General features: G+C 44.7%; 1 protein-coding gene and 1 long non-coding RNA gene across 2 annotated transcripts; both read left to right on the plus strand.

The window, feature by feature from the left end:
* The first annotated feature begins 8,017 nt into the window (after positions 1-8,017).
* Positions 8,018-10,039, plus strand: LOC109780640 (agamous-like MADS-box protein AGL66). Its single transcript, XM_020339220.2, has 10 exons — positions 8,018-8,202; positions 8,318-8,371; positions 8,458-8,476; positions 8,578-8,639; positions 8,746-8,773; positions 8,864-8,925; positions 9,016-9,115; positions 9,222-9,275; positions 9,435-9,595; positions 9,703-10,039. The coding sequence occupies exons 1-10, from the start codon at positions 8,018-8,020 to the stop codon at positions 10,037-10,039; spliced, it is 1,062 nt and encodes a 353-aa protein (XP_020194809.1).
* A 3,230-nt stretch (positions 10,040-13,269) lies between these two features.
* Positions 13,270-15,610, plus strand: LOC120962678 (uncharacterized). Its single transcript, XR_005753404.2, has 2 exons — positions 13,270-13,657; positions 15,315-15,610. It is a non-coding gene; the product is annotated as an uncharacterized lncRNA (long non-coding RNA).
* The last annotated feature ends 382 nt before the right edge of the window (positions 15,611-15,992 follow it).

Raw genomic sequence — 15,992 nt, forward strand, 5'->3', positions numbered from 1 at the left:
TTCGTAGGTCCACAAGGACACGTTCCGCACCAGAGTGGTACGACAACCCTGTCCTGGAAATCATGTTGTTAGACAACGGTGAATCTTCGAACTATGAAGAAGCGATGGCGGGCCCGGATTCCGACAAATGGCTAGAAGCCATGAAGTCCGAGATACGATCCATGTATGAAAACGAAGTATGGACTTTAACTGACTTGCCCGATGATCGGCGAGCCATAAAAAATAAATGGATCTTTAAGAAGAAGACAGGCGCGGATGGTAATGTGACCATCTACAAGGCTCGACTTGTCGCTAAGGGTTATCGACAAGTTCAAGGGGTTGACTACGATGAGACTTTCTCACCCGTAGCGAAGCTGAAGTCCGTCCGAATCATGTTAGCAATTGCCGCATACTATGATTATGAGATATGGCAAATGGACGTCAAAACGGCATTCCTCAACGGCTTCCTTAAGGAAGAATTGTATATGATGCAGCCGGAAGGTTTTGTCGATCCTAAGAATGCTAACAAGGTATGCAAGCTCCAGCGCTCCATCTATGGACTGGTGCAAGCATCTCGGAGTTGGAACATTCGCTTTGATGAGATGATCAAAGCGTTTGGGTTTACACAGACTTATGGAGAAGCCTGTGTTTACAAGAAAGTGAGTGGGAGCTCTGTAGCATTTCTCTTATTATATGTGGATGACATACTATTGATGGGAAATGATATAGAATTCTTGGAAAGTATAAAGGCCTATTTGAATAAGTGTTTTTCAATGAAGGACCTTGGAGAAGCTGCTTATATATTAGGCATCAAGATCTATAGAGATAGATCAAGACGCCTCATTGGTCTTTCACAGAGTACGTACCTTGACAAGATATTGAAGAAGTTCAATATGGATCAGTCCAAGAAGGGGTTCTTGCCTGTATTGCAAGGTGTGCAATTGAGCACGGCTCAATGCCCGACCACGGCAGAAGATAGTCATGGTTTCCTGACTATGGACATTGGATGTCATTGATAACGGGATCACATCATTAGGAGAATGATGTGATGGACAAGACCCAATCCTAAGCATAGCTCAAAGATCGTGTAGTTCGTTTGCTAGAGCTTTTCCAATGTCAAGTATCTTTTCCTTAGACCATGAGATCGTGCAACTCCCGGATACCGTAGGAGTGCTTTGGGTGTGCCAAACGTCACAACGTAACTGGGTGACTATAAAGGTACACTACGGGTATCTCCGAAAGTGTCTGTTGAGTTGGCACGGATCGAGACTGGGATTTGTCACTCCGTATGACGGAGAGGTATCTCTGGGCCCACTCGGTAATGCATCATCATAATGAGCTCAATGTGACTAAGGAGTTAGCCACGGGATCATGCATTACGGTACGAGTAAAGAGACTTGCCGGTAATGAGATTGAACAAGGTATTGGGATACTGACGATCGAATCTCGGGCAAGTAACATACCGATTGACAAAGGGAATTGTATACGGGATTGATTGAATCCTCGACATCGTGGTTCATCCGATGTGATCATCATGGAACATGTGGGAGCCAACATGGGTATCCAGATCCCGCTGTTGGTTATTGACCGGAGAGGCGTCTCGGTCATGTCTGCATGTCTCCCGAACCCGTAGGGTCTACACACTTAAGGTTCGGTGACGCTAGGGTTGTAGAGATATTAGTATGCGGAAACCCGAAAGTTGTTCGGAGTCCCGGATGAGATCCCGGACGTCACGAGGAGTTCCGGAATGGCCCGGAGGTGAAGAATTATATATAGGAAGTCCAGTTTCGGCCACCGGGAAAGTTTCGGGGGTTATCGGTATTGTACCGGGACCACCGGAAGGGTCCCGGGGGTCCACCGGGTGGGGCCACCTATCCCGGAGGGCCCCATGGGCTGAAGTGGGAAGGGAACCAGCCCTTAGTGGGCTAGGGCGCCCCCCCTTGGGCCTCCCCCTGCGCCTAGGGTTGGAAACCCAAGGGATGGGGGGCGCCCCACTTGGCTTGGGGGGAAGCCACCCCCCCTTCCCCCTTGGCCGCCGCCCCCCCCATGTAGATGGGTTCCAGGGCCGGCGCCCCCCCCCCCCTCGAGGGGTCCTATAAATAGTGGGGGGGAGGGAGGGCAGCAGCACCACAACCCCTGGCGCCTCCCTCTCCCCCTGCAACACCTCTCCCTCTCGCAGAAGCTTGGCGAAGCCCTGCCGAGATCCCGCTACATCCACCACCACGTTGTCGTGCTGCTGGATCTCCATCAACCTCTCCTTCCACCTTGCTGGATCAAGAAGGAGGAGACGTCGCTGCTCCGGTCGTGTGTTGAACGCGGAGGTGCCGTCCGTTCGGCACTCGGTCATCGGTGATTTGGATCACGGCGAGTACGACTCCATCAACCCCGTTCATTGGAACGCTTCCGCTCGCGATCTACAAGGGTATGTAGATGCACTCCTTTCCCCTCGTTGCTAGTATACTCCATAGATGGATCTTGGTGATGCGTAGGAAATTTTAAAATTCTGCTACGATCCCCAACAGCCCGTTCGGCTTACTCTTGCCCCACATCTCAGCAATCACATCCCCCAGCCCAGGGTGCCGCTCCCACATTATCTCATACCTGGGAGTTATTTTAGTGTGCCTTGGCTCCTCATGTGCGAGTCGGATCATGACAGGGGCATGGTCAGAGCAGGAGGTGGCGAGGTGCGCCACTTGCGCAAATGGAAAAATGTCCCTCAATGCCTCGTCAGCACATGCTCTATCCAGTCGAAGCCGAACATTCCTCTCCCCCTGCTAACTATTATCATATGTAAACGGGGTCCCAGAAAAACCCAAGTCCATGAGTTCACAAGCTACCAAGCAATCCCGAAATAGGAGCATATGATTTTCAGAATGTTGCGAGCGAGAAAAGTGTTCATGTTGCCACATAGCCTCATTGAAATCCCCACAAACCAGCCACAGATCCGATGACACCACCCGAAGATTTGATAGGGCGCTCCACATGTGATGACGGTGCTCCACCCGTGGCTCTCCGTACACAAAGGTAGTTCTCCATGTTTTATCATTAGCAACATCAATTATTCTCACATCCATATATCGTGCACAGGAATCTAACACGGTTACTTTCAAATTCTCATCACAATATAAAGCTAGACCCCCACTGAGGCCAACACTTGAAACACCAGCGAATCCTTTCATTTGTAATCTCCACTTAAGCTTCTCCATCTTACTTGAGGCTTGACGTGTCTCAAATAGAAAAATCAGCCCCGGGGAATTGGCTTTTGAGAGGGCCAAAACCTCACGAATTGTCCGGCGGTTCACCCCCCCGGCAGTTCCACATTAAGATACTCATTGAGCCCGGCGGTCCTCCTCGAAGAAGGCCACCGAATTCTCTTCGGACACATCTTGTGAACTAATCCTTGGTCTCTTGTTGTTTGAACTGTTGGTAGGCGAGGTGTACTCCCCACCATCCTCCCCCAAACCTTGAGTCAGCGCCAGCGTCGTAGGCATGACACCCTTCTGTTTTTCCACAGCTTCCAGCTCCATAGCCAGCCGTTTCCGTGCCACAGGATCCACCTGCATGTCCCTGGATACATGCTTCAAAGGGCTGGTTGCCGTGTCACCTAGCTCTGGGTCCAGGGCCTTCGGCACTTCCTTCTCCTTCGGTGGTGTATGTTGTTGCTGCTTTTGCTTGTCAGTGCCACTTCCGAATTCATCCGATCTTGCTTTGGTCGGCCCATCTGCATACAGCCAAGGTCCGAACTTCTCCTCCTTCTCCTCATGAACACCGGAGCCACACTCCTTATAGTCATACCCAATTAGGCCACACACACTGCAGAAGCGAGCTAATTTTTCATAATGAACTAGGAACACTTGCCTTTCCTTTCCTCTGACAATGCTTACAAACTTTGTGAGGGGTCTGCGGATGTCATGGCGAACCCTAACCCTCACATAATCACCATGGGTATTCCTGTTCAACCTCATCTCCAGGATATCCCCAGAGTTCCTCAACAATGATTCCACTATATTCTTCTTGCAAAAACCATCGGGCAACTTGTGAATTTGAAGCCATATCGGCATAAATAGCATGGGCACTTCCTCCGCCTTCGTGAAACCATCATATGGGGACATAAGCACCACCCAATTCCTGAAGATCCATGGCCCTTGTTCCACCATGCGCTCCCAGTCACCAAGATAGGCCGCCTGCACCACGAAGACGTTCGGTCCGACGGGTCTGAACCTCACAGGCTTCGCCGTATTCCGAGCAGCACGCATATCTTTGTAGAACGCCGTCGGACTGAAGGTTTTTTCCGTGTGAACCCTGGCTAGGGCTAGCCTGCGGACTCCTTCGTTAACCGCCGGATCATCCTCCTCGATCACCAGGTCATCAAAATCTTCATCTTCTAGGTTGAGTTGTTCCATGAAGTCACCAAGATCTGAGGCTTTGGCGGCGGCGCCGCCACTGCTGGCCCCGGACAGGGCATCGGCCACCGGATCCATCACCAATTGCAGAGAGGGCGCGCACGAGCCACCGAGGTGAGATGCGCAGGCCGAGATCTCGCGAACCCTAGGCAGGGAGATCAGCGATCGGTAGGGGAACTCTCAGTCGATGGGATCGCCAGAGAGGATAGGAAACCCTAGCCTTGGCGTAGGGGGGAAAAACCCCGTGGGTTCCATAACTACAGTAAATTGTACTCATCTGATCCAAAATAAGTGTCGTGATTTTAGTTTAAGTTTGAACTAAACTTTAATTAAAACCACGACACATATTTTGAATCCGAGGGAGTACTAAGTCAACGGCGGTTATTTTGAGACACAGGAAGTACTTAATTACATGAACTAGAGCACTGTCATGTGTCATTCCACGAAATAAATAGAGAAATATTGCAAATAAGTATATTCCAAAACATTAAATTAACTTAAAAAGAAATACCATGAATTTTTAAAAAATGTTAACACACTAGAAAAAAGTGTTAGCTTAATTAAAAAAATGATTGAAATAAAAAAATGTATGTGACATTTTACAAACATTAACGTGTTTAAAAAAATGTATACAAAATTTTCTATATGCTTATAATATTGAAAATATGTTTGTTTAATTACAAAATTAAAAAAATGCACATGAAATTTTCAAATATGCCTGTCGATTTCAAAAATATGTCCATGCATTTTTCTAAAATGTTTATACAATATAAAAAATGTTGGTATAATTTTCATTTTTTGTATCGTTTGTAAAAAAATATTACAACCTGTATTTGAAAAATATTTAACATGTATTTTCTTAAAAAAGTTTTGAAAAATGTCACAAATATGTGTCTGAAAAATTAATGTTAATCATGTCTTTGAAAAACTTTAAATGTGTAGGAATTTGTTTATGTCTACCAAAAACATACAATTTTATGAAAACAATAATCATCAAAAACATGTATTTGGAGAAATGTTAATCATGTATTCGGAAATTTTTAAACTTGTATAACAAAATGTTTCTTATATATAGGAAAACTGTAAAATGTGTACGAAAAATATAAAAATGTGTTGGAAAACAATTGAAAAATAAAAAAGGGAAGATTACTCACATAGGTTAAAAATGGTATTTTCTATTATAAATGTTTCACCTGTATTTTTACAATGTTAAGCATGTATTAAAAAAAGATCAAAAAGTATATTTTTAGAAAATTGCACATCGTTTATTTAAAAAATGGTCAACATTTATATATAAAATGCTTCTACACGATAAAAAGCACATTGTGTAAAAGTAGACTTATGTAGAGAAAAAATATAAAAGAAAAAAAAGAAAACCGTGAATAATCGCCAAAAAACTAAAGAAAATTAGTGAAGAAATGTAGAAAAACAAGGACACAAAAAAACATGAAAAACGAAAAAAAGAATAACTATATAAAACTATTTAAAATAGTTGAAAAAGAATATGATCTCTAGTATTGGGCCGGCCCATGACCCCGGTTGCCAGAGTTGAGGCCGAGGTACTCCGCGAGAGCTATAAATCCCTTACAGCAAGACCGAAGAATCTCTCGCCTGAAGGATCTGCGCTAATGGACTGACCCATTAGCGCACACTTAAAATAATACTCCCTTTGAGTCATCTATTTTGGAACGAAGGGAGTAGAAATAGAGGAAAAGTGAGCATCCAGAGATCGATTCCAGGCTCTGCCCTTTAGCATGGACTTAAAACAATAGAAACTAGATGACACCCCCCACGTTGTTGCGGGGATATCCTGCAATATATTTCAAAGATATTTTGTATGAAATATGAATACTCAGAAAAATAATATGAGAGGTAATACTAAAAATACATATGCTTTATTGTGTTTGATTCATGTACTTCTGTAAAATATTTATTAAATATCTCATGCCTATTTGCATGTTGAGGTGGACCATTTCCTATGACTCATTGAATGTTGAGGTGGGCCTTTTCTAATGCATGTTGCTTGATGAGGATGTCATGCTGGCATGTTGAGAGAAATAGGTTAGTGGGGGCTAGCTATTTAGATATAGAAGATATAGGGAAAAGGGAGCACCCTGGGATCAATCCCAGGTTTCTTCGATACTAGGTAGGGCTGCTAGCCATTGAGGCTCTGTCGGGTTCGTGTTAATATAGGAGGCGCGCCCTACTTGAGCGAAAAGGCACATTTTTTCATTAGTTTTTTGGTTTCTATTTTTTCTTTGTATTTTCACCAGTTTTCTACGTTTATTTCTTCTTCTTTTTTCCTTTTTTCTTCGGTGTCCTTTCTTTCTTTCTCGGTATTCACTTTTTTCTCTTTCTTTCTTTTTTTTCTTCATTTTTGTTTCTTTCTTTCTCGTTTTTCATCTTTATTTTGTTTTTAGTAGGCTTCTTCTTTTGCTTTGTTTTTTGTTGATTTTTGTCGGTTTGTTTTTTGTTCAACACATGTTAACTATGTTTTCAGTACATATTTAACATTTTTTGTATACATAAAAAATATTTTTTATATACACGTTTAACATTTTAAAATACATGATTAATAGTTGTTGAAAACTTATTTTTTGTGAGCAACTTTAACATGGTCCCTCTTACCCCCCTCCCCCCCCCCCCCACTTTTCACATGGGAGGTAAGAAGGTAAGAGTTAATTATACACACTATTTAATGCAATCAACGGCTCAGATCTATTTTATACACTTACTACCTCCGTTTCAGTTTACAAGTCCTGCGCGTATACCTAGGTTGCCAATTTATCATCCTAATATAAACTATATAACACAAAAATTATACCTTTTAAAAGTAGAAACTCCGAAGTTTATGTTGGTATATTTTTTGTAATATATGACTTGTATTAGGTTGGTCAAATTGACGATCTAGGGGTACGCGCACGCCCTGTAAACTGAGAGAGAGGTAGTACCTCTTATGTGAAAAGGGGAAGTAAGTGGGAGCATGTAAAGAAACCTCTTATTTATGTCTACTTTTTTCATATTGTACATATTTGTTATATATCTAGTAAAAATTTCTAATACATGTTTAACAATTTTTAAATACAGGTTTCATTTTTTCAATACATTGTCAACATTTTTTCTATACACAGTTAACATTTGAAAAATACTTGTTTATTTTTTAATATGCTTGATTTATATTTTAAAAAAACATGAACACCTTTTTTTTCAAACACATTGTATATTTTATGTATGCATGAGAAATATTTTCCCTATACACATTTAATTATTATTTTCAAGTTTTTTATGTAAAGTGTCCTGGCGCTGTCACGCTGGTTCGAGTTTCCTATGCTGGCTTTCCCATTGGACAAGCCGCAAGCCACGCATCAATGAGCACGGCACGGGACGACATGCAAGCAAGCAAATCACAGGGCAATCGCCGCCGCTGCGTCGGATCTTTATTACAGGTGCTCGGCATATGCGCCAGGGCAGATCCGTCTCCGCCGCTCCTACGAGCGCTCCCGCCCGCCCACCCCCCGCCCTCAACGGGCCACGCACGCTCCCACCATCGCCACCGCCATTCACCTCCTCCTACCACCCGCCCCTAGCCCCGGCCCGCTCACCTCACCTCACCTCGCTGACCGGCGCCGGCGACGATGGGGCGCGTGAAGCTGGCCATCAAGCGGATCGAGAACAACACGAACCGGCACGTGACCTTCTCCAAGCGCCGGAACGGGCTCATCAAGAAGGCCTACGAGCTCTCCGTCCTCTGCGACATCGACATCGCCCTCCTCATGTTCTCCCCCTCCCGCCGCCTCTGCCCCTTCTCCGGCCGCCACGGGTCCGTCCTCCTCTCCTTTCTCCTTTGCCTTCATTGATTCCCCTTTTTCGTTTCCGTTTCTGAGACTCGTGCGTGCATGCATGGCCGCGCGCGCTCGTCGTTCGTCGTTCCGCAGGGTGGAGGATGTGCTTCTCCGGTACCTCAACATGTCCGACAACGACCGGGGAGAGTGAGTCACATATATATGCACCGTGTAATGAACTTCGGTCGATCTCCTTTCTCAAACATTTTGCTTTCTTCGTTTCACCACCGCAGACCCATCCAGAATCGAGAGGTGAGAGAAGCAACAACTCATCTTCAATTCTTCTTTTTTCCAAAATGAAGGAGGCTATGATCGACCACTCAGCCATCGCTCGTGTGACAAATCCCATGCAGTACCTCATCAGCATGCTCCAGAGGCTCAAGCGCGAGAGCGACATGGCCACACAGCTAGCAAAGTACTATGCATTGTACCTTTGCTCCAGTTCCCTCTATATATATTCTCGTTAATTTTTTCCTATTTCACATCTTGTTTATGTTCTTTTTTCTGCTCGCAAATTTCAGCCCGGGGGCATTGAACGAGAAGGTAGAGGTGAGCCCTAGCATTTTGTAACGTTAGATAACGTCTCGACGACAAGGAAACCATCTTATTAACCAGTCGAATTCTTCCAACGAATTGCAGGAGATTCAGAAGGAGATATACGCGTGTCAGCAGCAGCTGCAGATCTCCGAGGAACGCCTCAGGTACAAACCAAGACCCGCGCCGGCCCTTTAGCGCTTTGTTCGTGCGATCGCGACCTTGATCGTGTTTGTGTGTTCTCTGTGTGCGTGCATGCTGTTCGAGCCGGACCCCGCCGCGTTCGGTTCCATGGTTGAGATCGACAATTGCGAGAAGTTCCTCATGGACATGCTCACCCGCGTCGTCGAGAGGAAGGTACATACATATATGATGTCCACAAATTTGCCTCGGAAAAACAACGGAGTTTCATGTGCAACTCATTTGAATAATTCGGTCTGTGCAACTATATATCGAGCTGCAGAACTACCTGCTGAGCAACCTGGCCCCGTTCGACCCGACGGCGCCCGGGATGCAGGTACGTACGGCCATCTTCGAGATCACATTTAAACGCGTAGGATCTCCACGCTGGAAAATGCGCGGGATCCTACGTATTATTGCCAACCATCAATGTGTTTGATGCGCAGAAGATTTCTTCATTTTACCCATGAAGATTGTCTTGGCGATGGCTTTGTAGGGCGGGAACGAGGCGCAGATGTACGTGCACGCGATGAAGACGGAGGAAGGCGGCGGCATGGGCACGTTCGCCGGCGACGCCGCCGCGCTGTGGGGCTCCGACGACGGGCAGAACCCCGGCCACCAGATCTTCGGCGGGACGGACCCGATGATCTACCTCAGGCACGTGCACGAATAATTGCCTACTATGCACACGGTACACGGCAACCTGAGTACCTGACACGTCATTAGTAATGCTAATGTGTACGAGTTCTATTACTTTTCGGCAGCGACCCGGACGTGTACGACGGCAAATCGCAGGTGGCCGGAATGCACGGCGGCGACGGAGACGTCGGGGGCAGCAGCCAGACGGCGGATCCGTGGCGGCAGGCGTACAGCTGCACCGAGCTGCTCTCCACGCTCATCCCCAACACGCCCTTCCCTCTCATGCAGCACTGCCTGGGGCCCGACGACGGCCAGTACCTGCCGGCCATGGTGCCGGCGGCACAGGACCAGCTCGAGGCGTCCGCCAGCTGCTCCTACAACATACCCACCAGCGACGAGAGCGGCACGCCCGTCATGGCGTACGACGGCGGCGGTGGCGTGCCGCCGCCCAACGTCGGCTGATCTCATATCATAGGCCCGCTGGTCCTATCTACATGTATCGTCCAGACCTAAGCATGGCGATCAAGCTCAATCGACTGTAAGCTACGTAGGGCTACTGTGTTAGTGGTGACGCACGCATCACACGCGTGTAATAATAAGAAAATAACTCTAGAGCGAAATCTTATTCATAACAAATGCTTAATAAAATCCGCAGATGTTGTGGATCAGTCACTTAAATTCGCAGTGATTTGCATTTACAGTGGTCCATTTATACATCAAAGTTCCCAGCAACCCCAACTTTCTCTTTGCACGATTTGTATTGAAAAAATCGTTGTCCTATTTATAGATGATGCTTGGAAGGGAAACAACACTACTGTTATTTCTTTTTGTAAGAGGAATAGAGGATGATGATTGGCGTAATGCAGTGAATATATTATTGAGTCTCGAGGATGAGTATATTTTGAGTACCAAAATTGGAGGACTAAGACACCTCCTAGAGATAAGATGGAAACAATTTCTATCTAATCATGGACAATCCCTAACTACCAAATATATCTCTAACATCCCCCGCAATCGTAGAACAACACGAGTGTCGCAGACGGTTAGACTGGAAAAAATAGCAGCCGACGGGCTGACATCCTCCCACAGTCGTACCCGGAGCATCGTGGACGGTGTCGTGTTGCCGACGCGTTAACTAGTTCTTTTCTGAACTTTATTATGCATGATTGTTATAGCTGTTGTAGAGGGGGGGGGGTGTATTGACACTCCACAAGCGCATGATACTGCTAGGAGAGACCCACCGCTAATGTTGCAAGGCACTGTTGTTGACCAAATCTACGAGGGGTGTTGTCGTGCTTCGGGGAAGATGATGCAAGGCCCATAGGTGCTGCGAACCAGTGCTGCAAGGGGCCTCGTCATGCATTGAGCCAGATGTTTCAAGACCCGTGGTTGCTGTGGACTAGAGTTGCTAGGAGCGTCTGAAAGAGCATGGCGCCCCGATGTTTGGTTTTGGTAATTGATGACAATCTCTATGAACTAATGGTTAACTTCGGTTATATTTGAAGGGTTTGTCCATAGGCATTGCTTGAAGACCATTTGTTGGTTTCAAGGTTATCAGAAGAAGATTATGTGTTGACCAGGGTATTATTCAAGGAGTTATCCAAAGATTGGTCATATGAGAGTTGAGCCTATTGCAAGGATATCTTGAAGAAGAAGTTTGTGTGAACATTCATGTTTAACTTCAAAACAACATCTTTATGAAGAGAATATAACTCACAAAGCATAGAAGAAGTACCGAGTGGGATCAAGTGATCTCATGACATGGTAAGCATTGTCCATCATGCTTTTTGTAGTAACCCATGATCTATGTGAGAGTTCCATGTGGGGTTATGTATGTTTCCATGGGCATGCATCAAAAGGAAGATGGCATATAACCCATTGTCGGTGTCAAAACCGACTGATCTCGGGTAGGGGGTCCCGAACTGTGCGTCTGAGGATCGAAGGTAACAGGAGACAGGGGACACGATGTTTACCCAGGTTCAGGCCCTCTTAATGGAGGTAATACCCTACTTCCTGCTTGATTGACTTTGATGAGTATAGGGGTTACAAGAGTTGATCTACCTCGAGATCGTAATGACTAAACCCTAGATGTCTAGCCTATATGATTTGTGATAGCCTCTACGGACTAAACCCTCCGGTTTATATAGACACCGGAGGGGCCTAGGGTTGTACAGAGTCGGTTTACAGAGAAAAGAAACTACACATCCGGACGCCAAGTTTGCCATCCACGCAAAGGAGAGTCCCATCCGGACACGGGGGAAGGCCTTCTATCTTGTATCTTCGCGGCCCATCAGTCCGGCCCATGTCACATAGCCCGGATGCCCGGGGACCCATAATCCAGGACTCCCTCACCCATGAAGGATGACATCAAGTGGTGATCGTCATCAAGGTTGCGGTTTGCAGGTTCAAATGGAGCACCACAAAGAGATCATGCTTGAAGCTTGCCGTCCATTGTGGTGACAATGGACTTTTGAACATGTGTTGAAGAATGTCTCACCCATAGTGGAGCACGAGAGAGCAATCTACTAGTCTTTATCGAGCTAGAGCAATCAAGAAAGGACGTCAAGATAGTTATCATCTAGCTCTAGTGGATCATGCGCAAGGCAAAGATTTGTCATTAACATATTTTCTATTTTACCGGTCTCATGGTGTTAGTTAGGAGACCGGGTTATAGGATCAATAGTCATACTATCAAGGGGGCTGTCGAGTAAGTAGCTTGATCATATCGTTCGTAGAAAGCTCAAACCATTGCATCTTGGCATCATCCTTCTTGGTTCTTATTTGACTCTTCTCTATGTGAGGTTTTAGAGTTTGTGTTCATCTTCTTGTCAAATTCAAGCTCACCGAGAACGAAGTTTGCATGCATCTTGTATTGTGTTTTTTATGTTGGAGTTTTTGCCGGTTCATATGTTGGAAAGGTCCTCTTCCTTATCCTATTTTGACATCTATGTGATGGATCCATATTTTGTAACGTATGAAGTAAACTCAGGGGAGCTACACTACCCCCTTGTCTTTGCTACATGCGGACGAAAAGCAACCAGAACATTATTGTATCTACAGTGATTATCCACATTATCCGTTACACCTATGTGACTTGCCTTCGCGGTCTTACACAAGGAAGTACTCCCTCCATCCAAGCTTGCAAAACCTTCTTATACTATGGCACGGAGGAAGTAGTATTGTAGCTTCCCGGCCTTTCATCGCATATGTCACGGGAGCTAGTTCCTACCTCGGCAGGATTGCATTGGGATGCAGCTGTGTTGGTAATTGGTCTAGTTGACATTCATAAGTCATCATTTGTAAAATAAAATAAAATAAAATAAAAACAAGTACTATAGTACATCTCGATTGGTTATAAGCATTTGCATTTTTATTGAGGGTACACCTTATTTATGACACTTGAGATATTATTTTGCCTGTCATGACCAAAAGTTTTGATTTGCCCATGGTTATGTCTTTTTTTTAACACAGTACATATGCAATCGCTCATACATACGTGCATACACTCACCCCTATGAACGCACACACACATGCCCTACCCTATGAGTATCTCTTAGAGACTGAGCCGATATATCATCCAAGATGATTTGCCCAAGGTTATGTCGTAGCATGCACATAGTGTTTTTCCTTTCTCACTTGGGTTTAATAATAATATTATTATCTCTACTCTATAAAAAGAACAATTGGTGATGATGGTGTGCCTGCCATCTATCAATCTCGGCCGTCCGATCTGCATCTAACGCATCAGATGTGAGCTCTGGCACTTTTGCAAAAAGACCCCGGCACTCTCTTCATATTATTTTCAGAAAACCCCTTGTCTCTCCATTCCAGAACCATCCAGATCCATCCCTCACCACTCTCCTCTAGCCAGCAATGGAACTCCGATCTCGCGTGCTGGCCGCTGCCGGCGCCGCCTGCTCCCAATGCCTCGGGTGCCTTCTGCCGCCGTAGCCACCACCACACCACGACCTCGTCTCCTCTGCCCCCTTTCCCGTCTACGGGCTGCACATCCTCGCCGGTGGTGGCGCTGCATGCTACTCATTCTTCTCCATCGACACGCTCCACGACCACCCCCTTCAGGTACGCACTGCTCCCCGAGGACCTCCACACTGTCTGCACGAAGCTAAGGTTCAGATCGCCATTATCGCTGCCACCGGCCACTAATTAGTTCGCTAGGATGTCCTTCACACCCGTCGTTCCTCGCACCTACTTAGCCTGATATATCAAATCACAGTATTAGCGCTTTCTGTGGTCTCACATCGCAGTTTTCTCTGCCGAAACTGTAGGAGGCATGAAGAGGTTGGCTATAGACCAGGCAGGAGAATAGGGGCTAGGAAAAGGCAGAAAATTGCCAGGCAATATATGTTCTCCTGCACATTTGAATCCTGATTTAGATTCTCCTACAGATTTGAATATTTTTACCATACCAATTAGCTTGTTATTTTATTTGTGAGTATAATGATACGCCTGATGCCCAAGGTTGTGCTTTTCCTCCTCATAGTCCAAGTTACTCGAAAATAAATATCATGGCCCTGGATTTGATTGCAATAGAAGTATCATAGATTCATCTCCACCTATACCCCATCTATGGGTGTCAACGCCAATCACCCTAATTCCTATATCGTTGTCTCCTTAGGACTAATAACCTAGAAATTCTCAAAATAAAGCAAAACTTCAAGCCCTTGATCATGTGGACCCTTACTTCAAAAAGCATGGATTTGATCTAATATAAGCTTATTCCTTGATTTTCCACCGAGGTTCCTCACGCTGTGCACAGTTGAAGGATGCTGGGCCATTCAAAATGGCTTCTTCAGCGCGCCGTCATCCTCTCCTCCTCTAGCCAACGTCAATGGCATTCGGCATTGAGGAGAAAGTATTGCATCGCATATATGCTCCTTGATTCCCTGGATTCTGGATCTCCTTGGGAAAAAGTAGGCAAATGATCTGCAAAGATGCAAATTAATTGGGCATGATAACCCTGTTCTTATTCTTCGATTTATTTTGATCCTACGCATTAGAAGGATTTTCTTTGTGGCTGTTACGCTGCTCTGCTAGGCATTAGAAGGAGTTCATTTTTTACTTGTACGCCTGCTCTGCACCATTATCTAAAAAATAAATCCTAACAAGAGTATGTTTGTAGCTAGCTTTCACATGCTTCTGTTTTGTGAAATGCAGCAAGAATGCAGCATGTACTCCTATGTCCTGCATATGAACGTGAGAAGAAACTCAGGCACACCCTACTGAATTAAGACCCGTGATCCATTTTCAGCTAATTGTTTTACACACTCCTGTATGGGCACTGTTTAACATCGTATTGGATTTATTATTCCCCGCAAAAATAATAATATAGGATATATGATTGTCCAGTAAAATACAGTAGGCCAATCCATAGGCTGTAGTAAATTAATTTTGTTTTATTCACAGGAATGCATGTGTTTCATTACTCATTAATTATATGGGGTTTTCACACTTACAACTGATGCATTTAACAGATTTTGAGAAGAAATAGGTTACTTTTGTCCCATATAATATTTATCTTTAAAACTGGAAGTAAAGACAACAAAATTACTGGATACTAGGGTGACTCCTATATAATTGATCAAATACAATCAGATAATATAAGTTGTGATTTATGTAATCATATAATATATTACAGTTCATGTAAACCTAAATATAATTTGTGTCATTTCTTCTTTTTTTATTGTGTTTATTCATAGAACTAAAAGTCAGTTTTCAGGGAGACATTGGTTTCAGCCTTGGCCTTCTTCAGTTGAAAGATTATGCTGCTTATTCTGTCATTCTGAGAAAGTCAATATCTCAGCAGCAAGCTGGCAACTTAGGCAATGATGTTGGACGATCCAATTCTTTTGGACTCAAACTCTTGGTTTGTTGCTTTATATTCTGAATTTCTTTTGTAAACAAAAGGGAGGAGTTGGAGAGGATCTGCAATTGTAAAATTTACTTGTTTTCATTGGAATTGTTTACTTAATTATGAAATGATTTTTATTTCTTCTGGATTTGATATACTATTCTTGGGCTCATGGGATTGCCTGACACGGTGAAGAGCTAACTGTTGGTGTTGTTTTACATCAGTCATGTTTGTTTTATTTCAATGTTAGACGTGGTTCTAACAAAAAATGTAGGCAAGGCTTCAATTTCTTGTGAGGCAGCATGCTACTGATACAAAGGAAACTGCCTCCCTAAGCACTTAGCCCCTCTAGAGGATTACGTGACGATTAATTGTGAAGCAGCTCGTGATCATGAAGTTGGCCTGGTCTTTGCCGCGGCTAGATATCTGAGCCAAGCAAGTCAAGCTATGCATGCTGAAGTAATCATGGTGAAAAGGGCATTGTTTTTGGCCGAGCTGAGGGGGATTGGAAGGATCATTCTTGCAACTGATTGCAATAACCTAATC

Source organism: Aegilops tauschii, chromosome 4, assembly GCF_002575655.3.
Source record: "Aegilops tauschii subsp. strangulata cultivar AL8/78 chromosome 4, Aet v6.0, whole genome shotgun sequence".
NCBI lineage: Eukaryota > Viridiplantae > Streptophyta > Magnoliopsida > Poales > Poaceae > Aegilops > Aegilops tauschii.

Bases quoted from the DNA above. Each gene is read 5' to 3' on its own strand.
- LOC109780640 (XM_020339220.2), top strand. From the start codon at position 8,018: ATGGGGCGCGTGAAGCTGGCCATCAAGCGGATCGAGAACAACACGAAC. The intron at 9,116-9,221 runs GTACATACATAT...ATCGAGCTGCAG, and splicing joins CCCGCGTCGTCGAGAGGAAG to AACTACCTGCTGAGCAACCT. The intron at 9,276-9,434 runs GTACGTACGGCC...ATGGCTTTGTAG, and splicing joins CGACGGCGCCCGGGATGCAG to GGCGGGAACGAGGCGCAGAT.